This window comes from Idiotropiscis lumnitzeri, chromosome 5 (genome assembly GCF_059441095.1).
Source record: "Idiotropiscis lumnitzeri isolate Australia: NSW breed Sydney's pygmy pipehorse chromosome 5, RoL_Ilum_1.0, whole genome shotgun sequence".
NCBI lineage: Eukaryota > Metazoa > Chordata > Actinopteri > Syngnathiformes > Syngnathidae > Idiotropiscis > Idiotropiscis lumnitzeri.
The window spans coordinates 15,358,001-15,381,382 of record NC_142395.1 but is presented as its reverse complement, the minus strand read 5'-3'; the positions used below and the strand labels follow the sequence as shown (position 1 = coordinate 15,381,382).

Here is a 23,382-nt window from a genome sequence, read left to right as displayed (position 1 = left end):
CTCAATTGCGATATTTTTCAAGTCTGACTCGGGCCACTTTTATATGTGGTCCTACATTGACTTTGTATGGAATTTTTTTAAATGTAACCACAGCCGAACGGCCACGTCGCATCCGTCATTGACGTTATCCGGAGCCCAAAATGCGTGGGTGAGAGAGGGCTGGCAACTGGGAGATGGAATCTGCAAAGTTGTTTGCGTAACAGTATTAAGCCTATATTTTACTTTAAGTGAATACCACTTGAAACATGAAGCATAAAGTGGACATTTAATTTCTGATGATAATAACTTAGCCACTATTTTTTACTCACGGCAATGATGTGCCCCAAGTAATGAGATCGAAACGCCTCACCTCATCATTAATACGCCCAAATACATTACTTCTACCTCCTATCAAATCGCTCCACTGACGAAATGCTCTGACACACTGGACCACATTTACTTTTGAGAGCACTACATTGTGAGTGACGTCGTCTCGCAATATTTTGACACAGCTGGCAGACCAAAGTCGCATTTAGAAATTAATTTTAAAAGCTAACACAAAAACCTTTTTAACATGATGGCCCCACTTCGCAGCAGTGCTAGTAAGTACAGTGTCTTGCCTTTTATTTTAATTAACTTTATTGAATTAATATGAAGTATAAAATGTGTATTTGGATATTCATTTAGAGATTTAGAAAGTATTAAAGGGTTAATTACGATTTACACAGAAATTCAGGTTACATCGCCACCATAAGAACGGAACTCGTTCATAAATTGAGGACATCCTGTCATTTGGAATGTTACTTATACCGCAGCCTGTAAATTTAAGTGACATGCGCGTGTACATACCGCGGCGGCTGCATGGCCCATCGTCCCATGGGGCATCGCGCTAGCCCCCGTGGTGGCCCCAACGCTGTTCGGGGGACGCACGTGGACGGCCGGCCCGCTCGCCACGGGCATCGCTGGTTTGATGCCCGGCTGCGGTGGCTGGGTCAGGGACTGCTGACTGTTTAGCAAAGACAGCCGCAGGGCCGGGAGACTCTTCTGTAGACCGGAGGAGAAGAGCAAAATAGATTACACAAAACAAAAACAAAGCAAAAAATATCAAACTGGGAGACACAAACATATTTCACACACACACACAATAAAGAATCTATCAATTTTAATGTTGAGTTTTTTTCCTACACTTTGGATTTGAGTTGTAGTCATGCTATTGTTTTTTTTTTTTTTGTCCTTTCTAAATTGAGGTTTTTTTTGTTGAGTGTAGTGTTGACTCAAATTATGTCATTTTCTTATTGTTGTGTTTTTGTTTCATATTGTTCTGTTACATAGTAGAGTTGTGTGACGTTACGCTGTGCTGTTATTGTGACATGTTGTATTGTGATATGTTGTGCACTTTTAATGCTGCATCATCAATAGGTAGACGCGGTGAAACGCTTTGAGTACCAAAGGTAGAAAAGCGCTAAACAATTTTCCATTTTGACACGTTGCTTTATCTTGTCTCAATTTTTTGTGTTCCGTTACAAGTTACATTATGTCACGTTTTGCAATTTTTTTCCCAAGTGCTGTTATGTTCATCTGCATTTGTTATTAGTTGTGTTACGTTATTTTTTTGGCGCACGTACGCACACAAACACACAGACTAACACGAGTATTTATTTTCAGGCAAAATTTGGGATGCCAGCAACTTAACATTGCATGACAACATGTGTTTGTAGCCGGATCGGGCGCTCGGCTGCCTTGATGTGACGCTCATCATGCATGGCTGGAGAAACCTGCTGGCGACTGGCAGGCACGGCTGCCGGGCCCACTGTCACACAAAGTCAGAAATCAGGCCAGAGGGCTGTGCGTGTGTGTGTGTCGTGTGGGTGGGTGTGTGTGTGTGGGTGTCTGCGCGTGTGTCAGGTTTAGCCATTAGTAGCCTTAGCGTAAAGGGAATGCTACTTCAGGGGGTCCAAGTTAAGCAACGGAGGAACCAGGTTGGCAGGTAATTAAAGTTCTCTAAATGAGTTCATTTGTTCTCTAGCTGAGGTCCGGGAACTCCCCATACCTACGAATAGGGACACACACGGCAATAAAACAACTTTGATGATTGCATTATGCTTCCACCATCATGCTTCTCTGTAGGTTTGATATTTTTTTGTTTTGTTTTTTTTTTATGTGATGAACAGCTTTGAGTCTGCGTTCCCTTTTGGAATTATGGCTGAAAGGTTTAACCTTTGTTTCATCAGAGGAACATCATGCATACACTAAAGCATGGTGGTGGCAGTGTTATGCTTGGATTTGTTTTTCTTCAGCTTGTGAAAGGAGCCTTTGTCAGGGTGGAGTTATTAACAGTTCCATATACCAATCAGTTTTAGTATAATAATTTCAGGCTTCTGCTACATTGCAAAAAAAATTAAGGGGCAATCAAATTTTTCTTGGAAATATGACACACCACAGAAGACTATTGTTAAGACACTCAATACAAAATATCGGAAAGTGTATGAATAAAGCACCAAAATCATGAATGATCAAGCACGCTTTCCATCTTTAGGACTGTGTGGGTGTGCCTGCTGAATGCTGAAGGGACTAGAAACAAAACCCTCACTTGTCAATCAAATACATTTATTTGTACAATATATGCTAAAGCGTCTGTAGTCAGCTGCAGGCTTCCAAAAGGTGCGCCACTGTGTTGAATAAAGAGTTAACCTTCCCCCCACTAATGAAAAAAAAATTACAGCAACTGAGAAATTAAATTGCAGATACTTTCAGCACTTATCTTGAAATATATTGAATGTATTTAGAAACAAATCAAGAAAACAACTTCAGAAGGTTTTTAAATGGTGACAGGTGTGTGGTGACTACCATCAGTTTGAATGTAATTAATTAATTCTGAACAAAGCCACGTGCCCGGTTATAAGAGGGTGTGCACACTTGTGCAACCACGTTATCTCTGTTGTTGCTGTCTTTAATTCTTCATTTGAATTTTTTTTCTTTTTTATTACATAGTACAGGTTTTAGGTCACATTAAAGGTGGAAAGTTTTCAAATCATTTAACATGGTCTAATTTTTTTGTTGCAACTATAAACCTCACATTTTAACACTGTGTAGACTTTTTATATCCACTGTAATGTAGTGTAGAATCATTATTAGTAGGTATCCAACCTTAAGAAAGGGCACCAGGTAAGGCTGCGGTGACGACTTGAGCTCCGTCTGCAGCCGGCTAGTGAACTCCTCCGGCTCAATCTTGGCATCCTAATGTTTTTTAACACACATATGAACAAAAACAATGAGACACACTTCAATGAGACATGTAAAGTGTTGGAAACCTAGGAGACCTTAAACACAGCGCTCATCCTGTCCTCTCCAGGCAAGCACTGTCCATTATTCATTCAAATATATTTTTTTATATCAAATACCAAAATGAAAAAAAAAGTAATAAAGGGTTTTATGGCGCCATCTATAGCCTTGAAGTGCTTAGTGCATAAAGCTCAGTGGCAGATTCTTGTCACAAATAGAGAAAACTATTTCCGCTTCCTTTTCTTTTTTTTGTTTTGTTTTGATGAACATTTGGTCATACTACACGATTGTATTTTAATGTTGTCCATACAGTGATACAAGAAGACCCAAGTATTTTTTTGAGGTTGTACCAAACACTGGTTTAAACAGGGACAGGTTCCAAATAAAAAAATGTGAATTTGTGAATGGAACACAAACATGGGCGGCACGGTGACCGACTGGTTAGCACGATGGCCTCACATTGAGAGACAGCATCGGGCGTGGCTCCGGCCATCCTGTGTGGAGTTTGCATGTTCTCCCCGTGCCTGCGTGGGTTTCCTCCGGGTACTCCGGTTTCCTCCCACATTCCAAAAACATGCATGGCAGGCCGATTGAACACTCTAAATTGCCCCTTAGGTATGAGTGTGAACGCGGATGGTTGTTCGTCTCTGTGTGCCCTGCAATTGGCTGGCAACCAGTTCAGGGTGTCCCCCGCCTACTGCCCAAAGATAGCTGGGATAGGCTCCAGCACCCCCCACGACCCTAGTGAGGAGAAGCGGTACAGATGATGGATGGATGGATGGATGAACACAAACATGTGGAAATTACTGCATCCCTTCTCATTCTCACCAGTAGGTCTTGCACAAGGCCTTTGACGTTCTTGGAGGTTTCAGGCGACGGGGAATTGTGAGACGCTAGCTTGATGAGCGTGGCTAGGAAGTTTTTACACTTCTTCACGTTCTCCTGCATTTCCTGCCACAAGAAAAACAACAAAAGGAGACAATAACATTATTTCTAAGGCACCAAACAATGGAATGACACTGAAAAAGTATCATCTTTTAATGTCGAATAAATTGTCCAGGCGTTAATAGAACTGTAGATGACTAGTGTTTATATGCATCTTAAAATGGGTATTTATCAGTATAACTAGCCCCAATATTTGGACTCATATAAACACATTAAAAGTGAGGATAAAACTTAACATTGGGGTTTGCTTTGTTGATTTACGTAGTGTAATGTTTTATTACATTTTACTGTTATGCTATGCTATGCTAAGCTGTTATGTCATGGAATGCTATTTTATGCGACACTACGTTTTGCTATGTTTCCTATGTTATGTAATGTTATGCTATACTGTTATGTTGTAGTACTGTATGTCATCTTTTATGTTACGTAGTTACGTTATGCAATCTTATGCTACATTTTGCTCTATGTTTCTGCTCTGTGTTTTTCTGACACGCATCTGTTTGTCATCCATATGTGGTTGTGTGTGTGCCTCTGTGTGTGCTTAAACATGTCCTTGGGTTGGCTTTCCTCGTGTGAATGTACGAATGGCAAACGTGCGTGGGAACGTGTGAGACCCTTTGTGTGCGGCCAGCTGCGAGAGGGGTTTGGGGGGGCTTGTGACACAGCCAGCCTGCTGGCAGCTGTGACAGCTCTCACACCAGGGAGAAGAGAGAGAAAGAGAGAAAGTGAGAGAGCACTGTAAAAAGTGCGCTCAAAAGAAAAAGTCATGAAATGAGGAATATATTACTTGATTGAAACCAAATTATTTATCGTACAAGAAAATGTGACCATCAAAGAAACACAAAAATTATGCAAAATTATTTACCAATCAAAAAATAAATTTTGGCGATAAAAATAGGAAAATGTTACTTGATATAAGCAAAATTACAGAGTATGAAATTTCAACAGGAAACAAAAAACAAGACATAAAAATTAAATGAGGAATATATCATTTAGTTTAGGCCAAGTAATCAAGAAATAGAACAGGAAAATTTGGAAAGTAAACAAAGCTAGCCTAAAAAACATTTTTTAAAAAATGCACCGATGGCTTAGAACAGGGGTGATCAAACTTGGGCCAGAGGGACATTTATGGCCCACTGCAAATTTATTTGTAGCCCATCATATATTACAAATTGTTATAAGAAAAAGTTAAATGTTGAAAGAGTGCACTTTTTCATTTATTAAAAATACAAATACGACAGAAGTTGAATGTTACAAGATTGTTTTACATCCAAAAAAATCAGATGATTTTTTTTATTTAAAACTGTAAATAAAGGCTAAGACTGATAGTTTTTTAAAAAAATATATGTTCACATACTGCGCAGTAAATTGATTTTAATCATCTTTCCTAACCGAAAGTGAAGTGAGCCCCATTTTTCGCAACGTGACCCTCAGTAGAAACGGTCTGGATGTTCCGATCTTACAACCTTTTGATACTTTTATTTTTTTGTTCGAATACTTTGAAACTTTTGAAGGAATGCTTGAAGCAAATGGAACTCGCTAACACATAACTTCCTAAGCAGCTAAAGAAAAAGCATATGTTGCCTTGATTTCAGATGAGAAATCTTGGTTTTATTTTATGATTCTGTGGTGAGAGAACCTGGGACACGACCGAAGCTCCAGGGGCCACAGCTATGCCCGTCGTCTGCGGGGGTTGTGAGGCAGCCTGGGCCGGCGGCGCCTGGGGAGTGGAAACCACGGGGGTCTGCTGCGGAGCCGTCACCGTCACGACCGGCGCCACGGGGCCCTTCTGAAAAGAGACGAGAGAGAGGAGATAAATCGGACGTGACGCTTGGCTCGCAGCAAGGCCACAGAGAAGAGGAGGCGGGCGCCGCGACACTCCTGTCACATCTGGCATGGCTACTTCTTGGACGTCACTTAACACAGTGGTTCTCAAAACTGGGGTCCACAAGCCGCAGCTTTAATTTGCATTAACTTATTGTGTTGTACCATTAACAACAAAAAAAGCATCAAAGCTTATTGATGGATCGACATTCATTTTGGGAGGAACCTATCTTCCATTATGAAATATTGGAAAATCTCACCAATTGGCCAGTTTTGTACTCAGGCCAAAGCCATGTCTAATATAAAAATATTACTTTAGTGACATCTGGTGTCATCTCAATGCCAACCATCTACACCGCCCTCCATAATTATTGGCACCCCGGGTTAAGATGCTTTGTTTAACTTCTAATTATTTTTTTTTCTAAATAACATCGGACCCAAAGAGGAAAATGCACCATTTAATTCAAGTGCATTTGTTCAGTGGGAAAAAAAATCCCACATTGGGAAATAAATATTTTATGTCAAATTGTGTGTGGCACAATTAATACTTTGTACAAGCCCCTTTTGCCACCCCAAAAAGAACCTAATCTTCTCCTAAAACGTTTGACAAAATATGAGACCACAGAAATATGGATCGTTGACCATTCCTCTTAACACAATCTCTCAAAATTATCAGGCGATCTGGCTCCTCCCCCATGCACTCTCCTCTTGTCCCCTTGAGCTCCTTCCACAGGTTTCCAATGGGTTTGAAGTCTGGGGACTGGGATAGCCATGAGAGGGGAGCTTCACTCTGTTTCTAGTGAACCATTTCTAGAATTTCCAGTATGAGAATAGACTTCTGCAATAAAAACTCAATTCATTTAAAAGCTTTTAACGCATCTTAACCTGATGTTCTAATAAATACAGAAGGCATTATATGAATTTGTTATTGTACATTGCAAGTTTTTATCCTCAAGGCAATTTTTCATTCCTAAAGAATTTAGGGTTAGTTATGTTTAATTGGTGTTAGTATTAGGTTTAGATTATGATTAAAAAATGTTTCAAAACCCTGGATTATTAGAAAAGGAGGACAACAGTGGAGGGGGATTTGGGAGGGGGATGGTGACCACCTTGAGGCTGAGGGAAGGCATCGCAGCATTTCTTGGTTGCTTATCCGCCTGACAAGTGAGGCCCGCTTTCGACATTCTTCGACTTAACATGTGCTTAGCAAAACTACACTTTGGCCATGCAGCTTCTTGTGAGGGAATGAAATGACTGCGAACAGATACGGCAGCTCCACAACCATGTGTGAATGTTGCAAAATCGCACAAAACTAGAAAAAAAAGTTTAAAAAAAATTTTTTTAAAGAAAAAAAGTAAAAATGATATATACAGTAATTAAACTATTTCAATGTTTAAATTCATATTTCATTCAAACTTGTTTCATTTATCAGAACTAAATTAATCATACAAAAATTAAGAAATTACAATGATTTACCTTATTTTATTAATGGAATGAACTATGCTACACATTCGACATGCATATTTTCTTTTCTTTTTTTTGTTCATTTACAAAGGACTGTCCATTTCAAAATCTAATGTGGCCTTTGAATAAATGAGTTTGCCCACCTGTGATACAGAAAAAATAAAAATATTAAGACAGTTTTCTCACTGGCCGTAGTGCGGGACAGGAGGTAACGAAGGAAGGAGTAGAGGAAGAAGAAGCAGAGGAGGAGGAGGAGGAGGAGGAGGAGGAGGAGGTGGTCTGGAGGGCAGGGCTGGAAGGAGCAGGAGAGGGAGATGGTGCCACCTTGGCTGGGGTCAAAGCACACTGCCTGGTGGTCTGAGAGGTTGCTGGAGACTGTCAGAAGTAGAAGAACAGAAAATGGGAGAAAGAAGAGAATCATCAAGAGATAAGCCGGTGGCGAGTAAACAATGAAAAGTCAGCCCCATTCGCAAACACACCAACACCCAAAAAAAGACCCACAATTATTTAACATTTTGGGGAAAAAAATGAAAAAAATTAATTTGACTGTACAGGTTGAGAAATCTCATATTAGTAACGACAGCACAGAACATCCCAGGAGTTAACGAGATCATGTTTGCTGAAATTTTGCGGAACCGATCAATGACGTCATTCATCGATGGGCAGATTATGACATTCAGGCCGATCATCGATGCTATTGCCAGACAGATGATCAGATCTATGTAAAGTAAACTAAAAAACTTCATTTAAAAACGGCATTTACAGATTACTTGTCTTGGACTGAGATTTAATTTTGTTGATGGGAAACATTTAAGTGTGACAAATTTACAAAAATGAAAAATGGGAATCAGGAACAGGGCAAACACTTTTTCACAGTGTATGTGATGATAATGACCTGAATCTCATCAGACATTATTTGGATTATTTAATTCCCTCACCCAATGAGAATCGATAAGAAATTAGATCAATGAGCAGTAGGCCTGTCAATAATGGAATCGGAAATGCTGAATTCTTATCAATTTCCATTCCTAGCAGGAAAACAATTGGACAGAGGCAGGTCATACGTTAGCACCACCACTTTCTGCTAGCCCAAAACTTTAGAAAAAAAAATCTCAGTTTAGTTCACTGTTTCCTTGGCAACTAGAGGCAGTGGGATTGTTGTCCCTACACCGAGAAAAAGGGACAGCCAGACCTGGGACACACTAAATTACTTTCCTAGCCAAGTCATATCTGCACAGCCACTTGTTGCTAAGCAACCGATTAGTGTACTTTGACACGTTAATCCTGAATTCAAGTCTCTGCTCTATATTACATCTAACAGAGGCCTACGTGAATCTACTGCATGTGCACACAAACGGGGAGCGTGAACATGTAGGACGGTAAGGGAGGAGGGAGTTTTTTTTTCATCCCCACCGCAAAAAGTTCAGCAGGATCCAAAAGAGCCCGGGGGAAGTTTGCATGAGTGGGGTTGGTGGTGGGGTGGGGGTTGGTGAGGCCACAGGGTGCATCTCACCGCCAGCGACGCCACCCTGTCGCCGCGTCTCGCTCCTTTTCTACCTCACTGTTGAGCCTTTTAAAATAATCAAGCAGCAGGCTGATGAATGATTGAGGAGGTTATGGAAGGAAGGAAGGAAGATTGCGACGCCTTCCTCATCTCACCTCCAGCGTTGCGCGAAGACTGACAGGCCCGACAGCTCTGGGAATAAACACCATACACTTTTATTCCCATCTCCCCCCACCACGCCCGCCCCGACCCCGCTCATGCTTTTCCTGGCAACAAGGCGGCCCGCTAATTTGGCACCACAGTGGCAATGCGAAAGGGGAAGAATAATATTTTAACATTTTGAATAATTTAAATAATAACTTATATTATTTGCATTATTTGGATGGTTTTTTTTTAATTATTCTATTCATTGACGATGTATTTTTCTAAATATTATTTTTAAATGCGCTAAAGTAAATTTAAAGCCTAACGGTAATGCAACAACACCGTTTAAAAAGTCAGAATTTCCATTATTTTGATTTATATTTTGATTGATATCCAAATGCTACTTACCTTTCAATTGACATTGTCACAGAGATATGAATTTTGTATTCAATTCTGAAAATAATATTATCATATAGATATTATTATTATTATTATCACCCTTATCTCATTAATCAATGTTTATCAGGTCTTGGTATCACATAACTAAAAATAAGCAACACAAAAGTTGAAGAACAAACAGAAGAAGTTTATTTGCACTGACACAGTGTCACTGAAGTATGTATTGAGTATTATATAATAAATATAAATAATATGATGTTTACGGTAACATGATTATTGAACCTGCAGCCCTCGTGAGGATAAGTGGTACAGAGAATGGGCGTATGGGTGGACTTACTTAAATTCAAAATGACATTTTTGTGATTTGGCCACCCCCAATATTATCATCTTCATTATTATTATTATTATTATTATAATTGTAAATATGCTTACATTTTAATGTTACATTATCTAATAGTGTAGCGCATTTGAGTTATAGTCGAATAGTTTCAAACAGGAGGTGAAGACGGTAAAATGCTGCCCTCCAGTGGCGATTGCGTATGCTTGCAGTTATTAAAGGTAGAGTTTGCGGAGTTGGAAAAAAGTCCCATGATAAAATTGTCGATATGACCTGATAGTTGAACATTATTTAAATGGTCTAATAGAATACAACAAAATACAACATTATTTATATTTCTATTTTCTTTATTTAAATCATGACTCTCTGGCCGCATCTTGGGCTATTTCTAAACTTGTCACACTACTGCATTTTTTGCCATTCCACATTTTGGGGGATTTTTTTTTTCTCTTTTTAACATTAATGACTGGGCAATATGTTGAAATGGCCCAAATAATACATTTAGAAACTTGGTCACTGAATGACATATTGTAAAATAAAACAATGAGAACCGAAAAAAAAGTTAAACCATTGTCTTATTCTGAGTGAGGTTGATATTGCTATATTTAATACTTGTGGGTTAATTATAATACATAGAATACAAGCATGCCAATATAAACGTTCTTCTTTTCAATGAGTGATGTCACCACAAGTGATAAGCAAGCCCACTTCAATAATTCAGTGGCTCGCCCTAGAAGGCCCCCTGTGATATGAATCCACTTTTTCATCACAGGCTAATCTACACATAAAATAATATGAATGGTTATTAATTTGCTATTATTATATCCCAATTAGAGGTCGGAAGAGTTTTGCGTGCAGAGTAATGAACTGGCAGGCAGAAGAATGTTTCCCCAAGGGATATAATGTCAATCAAATTCATCTGTTCCAGGGTCATCGTAAAAAACTTTATTAACCGGACAGGGGGAATGTTTTGAAATGAAAAAAAAGTACAAATAAAAATGAAGATTGAAAAAAAATTCTTATGGGTACTCTGCACTCCTCTTAACTGTCATTCATGTGCCCCCAAAAATAGCATTGAAAAGGCAAAAACTCCCAAGAAAAGTTCTACTTTATCAATTTGTTGATTGCAAAAAATAATAAAGAAAAATTCTAATAATTGACTGAATCATTTGGATACCTTGATAAAGTTACAATAATCCTAAACCGCTGAATTTCAACCTCTCTACAGAAAATATTCTCAGATTTTATTAATTATTTCATAAAAGCAGACTGATATCTTTATGTTGAATACAAATATTTTTGCTTTACAACATTTTTGCCCATTTTCTGACATGCTAATGAGTAACTGAATCTTCATTTATGACCGTACATTTTCCATTTCAATTTGAAATATGAATTTCAAATATGGGGACGGAAAGGAAAACTGTCATTGATTAATCGACAAAATAATCAACAGATTAATCAATTATCAAGGACCAAATGTTGCTGGAGGTGCCAAGAACTCGGCAGAGTCTCAGGGGGATTTTTTTTTCCTTTGGCTTTTTTGCACGGGTATTGTCGTGATTCGACTCTACATGTTTCTGACACTTACTAAAATGGTACTTGGAAATTGTAATAGAATTGTAAGAGATGGTTTTGACTTCTTGCATTTTCTTTGGGAACATTTGAGAATGTCCATTTCAATCCGTTTTATGATGGTTGTAAAGGTCGGACCACGTTACCTGCGGAGTGCTGACTCTGAAGGACGCCCCCGTAGTGGGAGTGGCAGGACGCGGAGAGATGTTATTCTGGGCCTGGGCTTGACCCTGTGCCTGCGCCTGAGCCTGCGCCTGTGCCTGAGCTTGAGCCAAAGCCTGCTGAGGAACCAACACCAGCTGGCCCAGCTCGGTCCGTACCAGCACCATGCCTGAGGAAGCACAGGGATATTAATTAGAGAACATTGTGGGGGGGCAGAGAGTAGTCAGCAGTTAGAATGCAATCAGACCTGATCTAATTTTTGCACTTAGGGGATCCAAAACTTTTGCACAAAAATGGGAAATGATATAACATGTCAATATTGTGTCCTGTGCTACAGTTTGGCAGTTATTTCAAGACAATTACATTTAATTTACAGAGACCCCATCTTTATGCATCGACTTGATAGTCGTTTTTTTGTTTCGTCAAGACTAATTTGATGGGGTGGGGAGACTGACCTTTTCAAAATACTTTCGTATTAAATTTTGTTTTTCTCTCTTTTTTCTTTTACTCATTAATTTTATTCCGTTTGGCTTATTGTGAGTCATTATTGAGAAAAAAATAAACAAACGCATACTTATCAACATTTTTTCTTTATTTGTTAACAGACTTTTTATACAAAAAAATTCTTTTTTTAAATACTGTTTTGAATTTATTTTAGGGGTTTGGTTCTTTGAATCACTATGATTTATATATTAGATAGAAAAATGTACAAAAATCAAAATTATTTTTTGGGGGGAGTATCTTATTACGGTGTTTTGAGCTTTCTTGTAGCATTGATAAAGGTTAATTCAAAACAATATAAATTACAAATGTAACATTTTTAATTAGTAAGTATTTTTTAATTTTCTATTATTAGTATCAGTAAGAGAGTTTAATCACTAATTATTTTAGATGATTTTATTTGGACTTTTGCATTGTCTTAATATTGTGTTTCTCTTTCCATAATGTTTTTAATGTTTCATGTAAAGAACTTTGAATTGTCTTGGACATATAATGTGTGATAGAAATAAACTTGCCTTACCTTGCATGACTACAACCTATTAATTTGAAAAAAAAAAAAAAACTCAAAAATGCTATTCTGGCTATTTTGTTTTACTAGTTGCCATTTTTCTTTTGTATTGTTGTTCAATTTTACATGATTAAGAAATTAATTACACATGATACATAATAAGGCAAAAAAATAATAATTCCTCACTATTTTTAGTGTTTGCCTTATCATTGCAATTTGCTACAAAATAAGGCAACAAAAGGAAGAGCTGACTTTTTTTACGACATTTTTATTGTTTCTTTTTTCTAGTCTTGCCATATTTAATATCAAGACAGACTAATTTGATACAAAATAGAGCAAAATAAACTGAAAAAGGGACAATCCACAAAAAAAAAAACCAATGCACTCATACAGGGAATAGTGAGCTTGAGACTTTCCCAGCTGAATCTGGCCAAGAGAAGCAGGGTACACCTGGGTTCAACAAACCCAAACCAAGGTGGGTCCGCTATGGCTCCAAACCATCCTACCCGTACAAATATCCAATCAAAATCATAACATTTGCCATAACGTCCTGTAGCCAGAAGCTGAGCTGCACTGTGTTTGCTTTCAGGACAGGCAGGTGGAGAACGCATTCTGTCCTTATTTAAAGGGAAAGTCAAGTCAAAACTTTTTGACAGTAATGCACCCCAACACGTCGAAACACAGTATTCTTATTATTATATTTGTGGAATATGAATTAAGCAGAAAAATGCACCTTTTTATCCATGTCAGGGAGGTGCCATTTTGCCATGTTACTGCCACTTTCTATTGACTGAAAATGAGACCACAGTGGAAGGCTGGGCGATCAATAAAAGATATGTGTGATAAAATGTTGGATAACCCCTGACTATGGCATTCTGTGTTCTGCAGGCAGAGACTTCAGTATGGTGTTCAATTTGTTACACAATTACAAGGGTTGAGTGCAGACATGAAGAAGAAGCATCTGAACCAACGCAGAAGTAGTGTGTACACATACACGCGTTGTGCACATGGAGTGCGCGCATCAAACATTGGTGTGGCTTAAATTTGTTGAAAGAAATAACGCCTCAGTGCAAGTCTTGCAATACGATAATATTGTGCAAAAAAATAAGCCGATTAAACACCTCTGATGAATACACGGTATAGAAGTAAAGGAGTTCACCGTGTCTTTGACATGCTCTGTAAGGTGTTTTTTTTTGTTTTGTTCTTTTTAGTTGAATCCGACACTCAGCATTGCTCTGATGTCACTATTAGTTAAAAAAAAATAACAAGACAAGATAAGGTAGACCGGTTATTACTTGAATATGGGTTTTTCTAACAGATATATTGAAAAATGTTTTTTAGGAATAGTTGTGTTTTATCATTGTTTTTCTTTGAACAAATCAATACTTTTTCTTTTTCTGATTACATTTTTTTAAAAAATTTCAATTTAGGCACTGTGATGGAATTTTCAGTCAAGAGCAAGTGGCAATCAGCACTGTCACCAATTCTACTGCGAAATCCAATTTAAAAAGTGCTCTAAAAAACAACATATAGCCGCAACAAAAAGATAAGTTCCGCAAAAAAATATATATATAGTGGTGCAGTGAAAGATGAACACTGATATAGCAAAGGGAACAATTTAATCAATTCAATACAGAACTGAAAAAGCTTAACCTTTACATATTTCTTGGGTCAAATTTGACCAGTTTCAACATTTGACGACAATGAAAATTTTATAATTCTACCCAGAAATGTTATGGATTTTGCTAATGTGGACCAAAATTTAAAAAAAATAAATAAAATATTGACAAATACCATTCATTTATACAAGTGCAACAAAGTTTATGTATACTGAGGCTGTTCTTGGTTAAATTTGACCCTTGTCTACTAAAATGGACTTTACTCACCAGTGTGTGTTAAATCAAGGAAAATTGCGGCCCCGGAAACGGAAATATCTAAAGTCTGAATCTGTACATGCCATAAGCGTGTTCATTTTTTAGGGGGACAATGGTAACACTGTTCAAGAACAGGCTTATAAAAAGTCCTGTGAACTGTTTTGGCTTGGGTTACTTTCACCATATTTGCAAACATTCCCACAAATACATGCAACTGTTGCTCTTCTGAGCTTCACAGAGCAATCTTAAAACAGTGAAACAGTATGAGAATGATCATACAGTGCGTACTAAATATAAGGAACACAGGTTATGAAGAGGTCAAAGGGCACCTGCACCCACAAAAAACAGGTACTTGCAATGTGGCAAATCAAAATATAATTTCCCTTTTGTCTGAAGCATTGATTGAGACTTAATGATGAGACAGAAAGGCTAATAATTCATTTTGAAATTATTTGTCGTCCCTAATTTGATACTGACAAATATTGGAATATTGTTGATCCAGGTCAAAACAGACCACAGTGTAATGGAAAACAAACACTACACAAGATAAAGTAATGATGTATTTGTACTTAATTGCCGCTACAATAAAAATGGGGTTTCTATCGGCCATGTTGGTACAATGTGAAAGAGGGGAAGTGTCAAGCACCTGGATGCAGCAAGCCTTACCAGATGGGATGGTGAACCCAGGTGGCAGCTGGATGGTGGTTTGCTGCTGGGGCGGTCTGACAATGAGCTGGGGTGCAACGATCCTCTGAGGTGCAGCCAAACCGGGCCGGGTCAGCGTCTGCGTGGTTGGCGAGGCTGCAACTGGGGCGGCTGGGGGCGCAGGGATGGCAGGGGGCGTGAGGGTGGCGGGGGCGGCTGTGGTGGGCCGCACCGTGCTGATCGTGGTGGTCACTGATGTGGTCTGACTACTGACGCAGCTTGTTGTCACTGAGACAGCTGCTATGGTGGTGGTGGTGGTGGTTGTAGTAGCGGTTGTGGTTAAAGGTTGAGTTACTGTGGTGGTGCTGGCGCTGGGTGTTGTTGTCACGGCAACAGAGGAAACAGTGTTTATGACAGAGCTTGTGGTGACACTTTTGGGCTGACATTCACTGGGAGCCCCTGCAGAGTCTGGGGCTGTTTTCGTGTGGTTCTCCTGTGCAGGTGGCGAGGAGGAGGAGGCAGATGGAGGGGAGGTGACAGGGGGTGTCTGAGAACCTTGCTGGGCCAACGCTGACACTCTGGTGCCGTTCTGGGCTATGCTGGCCACGATGTGACTGGGGAGTCTGTGCAAGGCGATGGTGGGGGTGCCCCGGTCCAGGGCGATGGCCGACTGACCCACAGGGAGGCTGGCGTTGGGGAGGGTGAACGTCGATGTATTGATGGCAGAGGTGCTCGCCGGTCGGGGGTCCGCGGGACTGCCGCAAGCGTCGTCGCACCCCGCCGCGGGGCTGCTGCCGCTGCCGTTCCCTCGAGTGGTCACGGCGGCACCGTTCAAACTCTTAATCCGAGCGGAGGCGCTCCGTCGCGGGGTGGCAATGCGTCGTTTCGAAGCGTCTGCGAGAGGCTCACCTGAGTCCGGGGAAGCCTTCGCGAGGGAGCCAGAGGTGGCGGCGGTGCTGATGCTGCTGGCCGGCGGGGAAGTTGACACGCCGGACGCAGGCAGTGTTGTGATGGATGCTCCATGTGATTGCGAACCGCTGTTTCTGGCGGTGGCGGCGGCGGCTGCAGGGGTCTCATCGGAGGAAAGGGTAATGCCCTGGGAAGGAGATGTGACAGTTTTTTCCGTGGAGTTTAAATCCTGGCGCATGTCGGGTTTATTACAGCGCCCTTGTTGTTGTTGATCTAGTGTTGTGGAGCCCACTGGAGCTGGTAGCGTTTTCCCTAAGTGATGGTTAGCGGGGGCAACTGAGCCAGCGCCTCGGCTATCGTCAGTTTTGCCCGCCGAGTTGCTCTGGCCGGCCAGCTGAGACTCCAAAGAGCCGACCAAGTCGCTCACAGCCTTCTCATCCACCTCGGAAAAGAGCATATCTTCCAGGGGGTCGGAGGCGCCCGCCATCTCTGATCTCCGATTGCTGTCTTTTTTTTCTTTATGTTGTGCGCATGCGTGTTACTAGGCATTGTGGGAATGAATCTGACGTCATTAGACATTTTCAGGAGGGAGGCGAAATGTTTCTAGTTCTTGTTCCTATTCACTTCTGAAATTATTAGAACTGTCTAATAATGTGCACGAATATGATGTTTCTCCGCAAAAAAATCGTTTTTTCTATATTTTAAAAAGCATATCGTTGTAAATGTTACATTTCAGCATTTGCGAGTAGACAATATGGGGGCAGAGCGAAGGGATCCCGTGGAATCTCGCGATAAAACAAAAATGGAAACAGTTTGAATCTTACTTGCTCATTTCTTCTTGTTTCCTCTTTGTAATATTCGTGAAATACAGCCAACGTTGTCAGCATTGTGTGGAAATTAATTACGATGTAAAGAAAAAAAGAGAAGAAGCAGTGGGTGTAATTTTGGAAGTCAGGCCAGCCTCCCCCCATAATCCTTTGCGGTGGTTGAAAATAACCAACACGGCCATGTCGTGTCGTAGAAATCAATTTGGGCACGGACGAGAGAAACTCACTTCCTTACTTACTTTCTCCAGCTGAATTGTCTCGATATCCCATTCTTAAGCGTTGTGATTTTGACGCCTCGATTGAGAGAGAAACATTCAAAAGCTAAACGCGTGTGTTAGTGATTGAAACGGGTCAAAATGAGCGGAGGGGGAACGCCGTACATCGGTAGCAAAATTAGCCTCATCTCCAAGGCCGAGATTCGCTATGAAGGAATTTTGTACACCATAGACACTGAAAACTCCACCGTAGCTCTCGCCAAAGGTAAGCCCAGTCATCATTTGGGTGATTTTATTTTCTAAAAGTCACCTAAACGTCCTTCTTTAGCGAAACTCGTACAATGATGACAGCATTTTTCTCGCAGCTAGCCAGCTAGCTAACGTGTGCCCTTTGTTTATGTTGTGGTGGCGCTAGCTTGTGTGCTTTAAGTCCAAAATTGAGTATCTAACAGTTTTAAGATATAATCTATCCAGACACATTACAAGTAACATCTGGGATCTCTTGAACAACCTTGGAAGGAATTCGACTTAACTCAATGTAGGCCATATAGTAACACAGGCTATTGGTAAAACTTATCAGTTCTTTATGATGTCATTTGTGTTCCATACTCAAAATTTCAATCTGGGTTATCCGAATGACCATGATCATTTCTCCAAACAGTTCGCTCTTTTGGAACTGAGGACAGGCCCACCGAAAGGCCCATTCCTCCCCGGGATGAGGTGTTTGAGTACATCATCTTCAGGGGCAGTGACATTAAGGACTTGACCGTATGTGAGCCTCCAAAGGCTACCAGCAGCCTCCCTCAAGACCCAGCCATTGTGCAGGTGAACCATTTTGACCGCATCCAGCAGGACATTCATTGCAAAAACACAGGTGGTGGCAATCAAGTTGATGATTGTAGACTTCGTCACAGCACTCTAGCAAATCTTCCTCGGCTTATGTGTTTAAAACCTCAGAATTCGACTGCCCTGTCCAAGTAACTAATTGCTGAATGTTAGTGTCTGACCGATTAAACAACCAGGCATTTTCAGAATTGGACAGACGTGGTATGTTCTTACTACCTCCAGACACAGGAAATGCTGTTCAGTGTTGGAGTCACACCGACTGATGGAAAAATGAATGAATGATGGCTTTATCCAATTTCAAATGCATCTTTGCTGCAATGACATAGTTCTCGAAGACCACCACCCTTTACAACAGTCATGGCAGACTACCATGTTACATTTATGGTACAGACGCTCCAGAGCATGAGATTCCTCAAACTCTCTCTCTCTGCAGGTTTAAATTTAAAATGCAGCTTGGTCCGAGATCATTTGTGTAGACATCAGAAGGAAGTTTTCGTTTTACTGTCGTCACATCGCACTGCCGCTCTCGTGATTGTTCTCTTGCTTCCGGTTAAAGCTCATCCATTGGTTGTTGGTTATGTCACATCATCCTAAAGAGTGAAAGACCTCTGATAATACCAAACAGGTTTGATATATTTGTAATGCCAAGATGAGGAAAATACTCATCTAAAACAGCTGCGATTACCACCTTACACGAAACGATCAAGATGAGTGGAGCACACTGACTCCAGTAAAACTTTTGACTTACACTTTTTAGCCTGAGTGTGTGAATATCATAAACAGAGTTCAAGGTGCACTCTCATCTGGGGCAAAATGGGCCTTTTCTGTGAGTATGATTTTGGAGATAACATGATTATAACCAATACATTACATGGTAAAGCGTGGGAGCGCTTCAGGTGGCGGTGGCTACCCCTACTATGGCAACCGACACTCAAAATGTCATTTATGCACCTTGCATTGATTTGGGAGCATACGTGGTATCTGTAAAGCTGAGGCTGAATGAGAAAGTCTTACGGAATATTGCAACAACCACCCAAAAACAAGAATGGTTGTGGGGGGCAGTCATTTGAAACCGTCTCCATTCAGTTTAGTAAATAACCAATGTGAATTACTGTTGACGAGCTGTCTTTGCCAACCTTTGTACTTGTGGTTGCAGTCGTCCCTTGGATCGAGTAGTAGCAGCAGCGCGGCGGGCCCGTCGGCGTCATTCCAGTCTGCTGGTGCATACGCTCCCTTCAGCAGGGCCCCAGTGCAAACCTATGGACAGTTTGGTGGCGCACCTATGGGCGCTCCGCAGTTTGGAGCACCCGGAGGTAAGATGATGTACAAGTGTAAAAGTAGGCCAACCAGGTGCTGTTGGGGAAATGTAAAAACGTTTTTCTTGAGGGAGAAATAATTTGCATCATTGGATTAAAAAATGTAATTAAACTCAATATTACCAATAGACAGAGACTGGTACTCATATTTGCGCTTGTGCTGCTGTTGGCACAGATAAAGTTGACATTGCCATTAAAGTTAATGGAAGGAAAAGACGCACCGCTTAGCACCACAGTTAGCGTGCAGCTTAAAAGAGGTGTTTTGTATCTACTGATTCATATCTATGGCTGTCGTTTAATGTCATAGAGTGAGTCGTGTACGCGTCTTGAACATGCTATTTTTACAACATTGTCTTTGTTTTGTTTTTTTCATCAAGCCCTTCTCGAATGGCATTCAGTCTTAACGAAGGATAAAGAAAAGAAAACGCGCTAGCATGCAAGCAACCAGAGAACTTGATTCTGTTGTCTGCACAGGACGTAGCAGTCCTCAATTGGACTCACTCGCAAAGAGCTCCGCCCTGGATCAGGCCACACAGGCCCCCTCCTTGGCGGCGCCGGTTGGACAAAGAAGTCAGGCAGCAGCCCCGGCGCCTCGACTCTCCGGGGTCTCCGTTGGCAACCAGAAGCCCCCGGACCTCCTGGAGCAGAGAAAGGGTGAGTACTCAACTCAATCTACTACACTTGAACTTGAGATTGTCTCGAGTGTGTGAAAGTCTGTTTTGTCCATTTGGTTTAGCTCCCGAAGTTCCGAAAATGACTCATGGGGACCATGAGCATACTGCTGTTGAAAACCGGGACCCCAACAGGCGCCAAGGAGGTGTGTAGTTTGCATCTTTGTTTCAGACGTGCACAATAACACAAACGTCACACATTTTGATTGCGACTTCCTCCTTACACCCCGTGTTGTAGACGCCACCTCAGCAACTGCCAGTTATGTGCACCTCTACCTGTCCTAATATGGGCGTGACTTCCCGCTATCCACTCAGTTATGGGCCCAACTACCCGCTATCATCGCTGTAATGTCACAACGTCCTATTGTGCCCCTGCTATGGTCGTGACTTGTCACAACACTGATGTCGTTACGGCCCAAAAGTTTTTTTTTTTTTTTGCTGATACAACATTGCCAAGTAATTTTCCGTTAGGCCTGAGCTATTAAATGATAGAGCTCGGTGATGGTGATAATTTTGAGGATCAATCAGCCGTGTGCGTATGAAACATGGCAGAAATGTGCATGGCGACAACCATTCAGAGTCAACCGCTCTGCCTGAGTTTGAGTTATGGAGGTAGACATAAAGCATGCCCCCTCGGTTGGACTGCACAGTTGCGAGATGCCCCAAAACACATGCTAAGTACATACCACCTTGTGTGTCTTTATATCTATTGAAACACACGTCCTGTGCATGTTTCTTGACAGGTCAGTGCTACATGTCAGCGGGCGCCCAACCGGTGCGTCGAGGGCGTGGGCGCGGCAGCCGCAGCCGGGGCAAAGTGAACGTGCGCCGGGATGGAATGATGAAGTTCGAGGAGGACTTTGACTTTGAGACGGCCAATGCTCAGTTCCACAAGGACGACATCGACAAGGAGCTGCAGACCAAGCTCAAGCTCAAAGGTGATGTACAACCTCACTCAAACCAAACACACTATCGTTTATCATTGTGGTGAAACTTACTTTTTTTTCTTTTTTTTTTTAAATCCGCAGATGACAAGGTGGAAAAGACGCCGAACGGCGAAGAAGCCGACTCTGAGCATCCGGGAGCCGAGGCGCCGGTCGAGGAAGAGGAGGCAGCGATACAACCCTGTTACTACGACAAGACCAAGTCCTTCTTTGACAACCTGTCCTGCAACGACTCCAAGTATTTACGACAGCAATACTTCCAATGTTGGGGGAAAATTGAACCTCGAAAGTCTTTTTGACATATTATCATTATCAATTAGCACAACACGACTCTATTTTGAATTTTCAGAAACCATATTTCCCATCGGAAGTAATGGAAATAAACTCTTCACAAAGTGTGGACATCATAAAACCTTTCGTAACACAACAGGCAATCTTATATAGTAATTTCTGTATCTATAATTACTGGATTTTACTCTGATAAAATTCTTTAAGAAAAATGCCCCAATATTAAAACCACTTTATAACATAACTAGAATTAATTGGGGGAGGAAATAAAGTCGGAAGATGACAGGTCATATTACCACAATAATTAATTATATAGTTAGGAAGCTATGTAATTTCACAAAAGGGAATTTGTAATCTTTAAAAAAAAAAAATGGTTGTACGACGAGTAGTAAAATAATGAACAAAAAAGGTGTGTAATCTAAACAGAATTGGTAATCTGACCAAAAATGTTCAGATTTTCTGAAGTGTTATTTATGAGAAGTTACAGTCAATTCTTTTCAAGAATTTATATTTTTTTTGCATGAGCATAAAGTCTGTCCAAAATGTGTGACTTTAGGGGTTCTTTTCTATTTTTATTTTATTTTTACAACAAACGCTAAAAATCTATTTGCTCAAACATTTACGTTTTGCTTCATAAACTCATAAAATGTTCTTTTGTGTATGTATTTTAGTAAATCTCATGATGGAGGATTCCCAAGGTAAGTCACATGTTTCGAAGTGCTTTCGTCATTGGTTTCCCCCTCCGCCGGTATCGGTTATGGTGCTTTCTTGTTTTGCATGGCAGAGAGCGGAGGTCAACCTGGGCGGAAGAGCGGCGGATGAACGCCGAGACCTTCGGCATCCCGCTGAGGCACCATCGCGGCCGAGGGGGCTACCGCGGCAGCAGAGGCTACATGGCGCCCCGCGGGGGACGGGGACGGCCATCCAGCCGGGGCTCCTTCGGCCCACCACGAGGGGCGCCGCCCGGCTTCCGCGGCAGCTACAGGGGCGGAAGAGGAGGCCGCGAGTTCTCTGACTTTGAATACACGGTAAATCTCTCGTTTAAGGGCCTTAGACGGCCGTCACTTTGTATTAATCTCTCATTTGTGCTTCAATAAACTAATATACAAATAAATGACCATTTAGGTAGAAATACTGCATTTGGGGGCGTTTTTCCCATAAATGAAGTTGTATGATTCTGTTGTCTTGGTCTGTTTCAGAAAGACAACAAGGTGGCGGCGTAGTCCCGCCCACTTGGACGACGACCAATCGTAGCTCTTTCAAAACATGTTCTTGGGTCCCATCATTTGCCAGAAAAGAAGACGCAGCAGCGTGTCACCTCCACTTTTTTTTTCTTCTTCTTCTATTTTTGAGTTACGAGCGGTGTAAATAAGTGGAGTCGGTCAGCACGCCGATAGATAGCTTTATTTTTGTCTTCTTTCATTTCGTTTTACTTCCTAGTCAAACGTGACATCATGTCGAGACAGCCTGAAGGAAACCAAATTTTGAGCGCATCCGGCATGACAAAATGCGTGTAGAGAATGTCCACTGTTAACTGTTTTTTCTTCTTCTTCTTCTTCTTCCGAGAGCTCTTTCTGTAGTTAGCCATCAGCCAAAAAGTTTGCATTCTTCTCAGTTTCACTTTCACTCACTCAGAATGACTTCTCCAATATTTTTCTGTGAAGCTTTTTGTTTCGTTTTCCCTCAAACAAATGGACAACAACTGGATATGTGACATGAATTATTAGAATTTTCATTATTGTGGCTCCACTTTGTATTTAGGGAGTGCCTTCAATGTGGGATGGGTGGGCGGGCGGGGATTTTTCTACAGCTCTCCCTTTAATGTTGATGCTTTCTGGCGGATGTGTTGATTTAAAAAAAAAAAAGGAAAAAAAGCACTAGGAGGTGGTGAACTTGTTGCAAATGGCAAAATAATAAATGGATATTACATAATACATAAAAAGCAAATAAACTGTTATGTATAAGTTAATGTTGCACACGTGAGCCCGACACTGCATGATGACCGATCTGTCGATTTTAAACCAGCTCAAGAGGGCTGGGAGAATTATCCATAGAGGACCATCTGCAACTGTTTAGTTTTTCGTAAGTTTGTTACTTCTTCCGCGCTTCTGGAACATTTGGAAAACCGAGGAATTGTTGTTTTTCTCCTTGAGAGCATCAGTAAAAATTGAGTTTTTACAATTCAAAGCAAAATAAAGAGTTCAAAAGCGTATAATATCCATG

General features: G+C 41.0%; 2 protein-coding genes across 3 annotated transcripts in view; one reads left to right on the top strand and one right to left on the bottom strand.

The window, feature by feature from the left end:
* Nucleotides 1–16,561, bottom strand: part of LOC148337035 (transcription initiation factor TFIID subunit 4) — an 87,657-nt gene extending 71,096 nt beyond the window's left edge. The window contains exons 1-7 of one of the 2 annotated variants that reach the window (XM_088295342.1): nt 15,165–16,561; nt 11,600–11,784; nt 7,681–7,869; nt 5,846–5,995; nt 4,090–4,212; nt 3,127–3,216; nt 829–1,023 (exon numbers count right to left, since the gene is read on the bottom strand). In XM_088295342.1, coding sequence (XP_088151468.1) covers nt 829–1,023; nt 3,127–3,216; nt 4,090–4,212; nt 5,846–5,995; nt 7,681–7,869; nt 11,600–11,784; nt 15,165–16,539 — 2,307 coding nt within the window. In that variant the 5' untranslated portion in view covers nt 16,540–16,561. The remainder of the gene's footprint in view (nt 1–828; nt 1,024–3,126; nt 3,217–4,089; nt 4,213–5,845; nt 5,996–7,680; nt 7,870–11,599; nt 11,785–15,164) is intronic. The other variant, XM_088295343.1, reaches the window with a different exon arrangement.
* Nucleotides 16,562–17,024: 463 nt separating this feature from the next.
* On the top strand, nt 17,025–23,374 carry lsm14ab (LSM14A mRNA processing body assembly factor b). Its single transcript, XM_088295345.1, has 10 exons — nt 17,025–17,359; nt 17,756–17,919; nt 19,097–19,253; nt 19,731–19,910; nt 19,993–20,073; nt 20,671–20,865; nt 20,956–21,109; nt 21,831–21,857; nt 21,944–22,187; nt 22,359–23,374. The coding sequence occupies exons 1-10, from the start codon at nt 17,236–17,238 to the stop codon at nt 22,380–22,382; spliced, it is 1,350 nt and encodes a 449-aa protein (XP_088151471.1). The 5' UTR covers nt 17,025–17,235; the 3' UTR covers nt 22,383–23,374.
* The last annotated feature ends 8 nt before the right edge of the window (nt 23,375–23,382 follow it).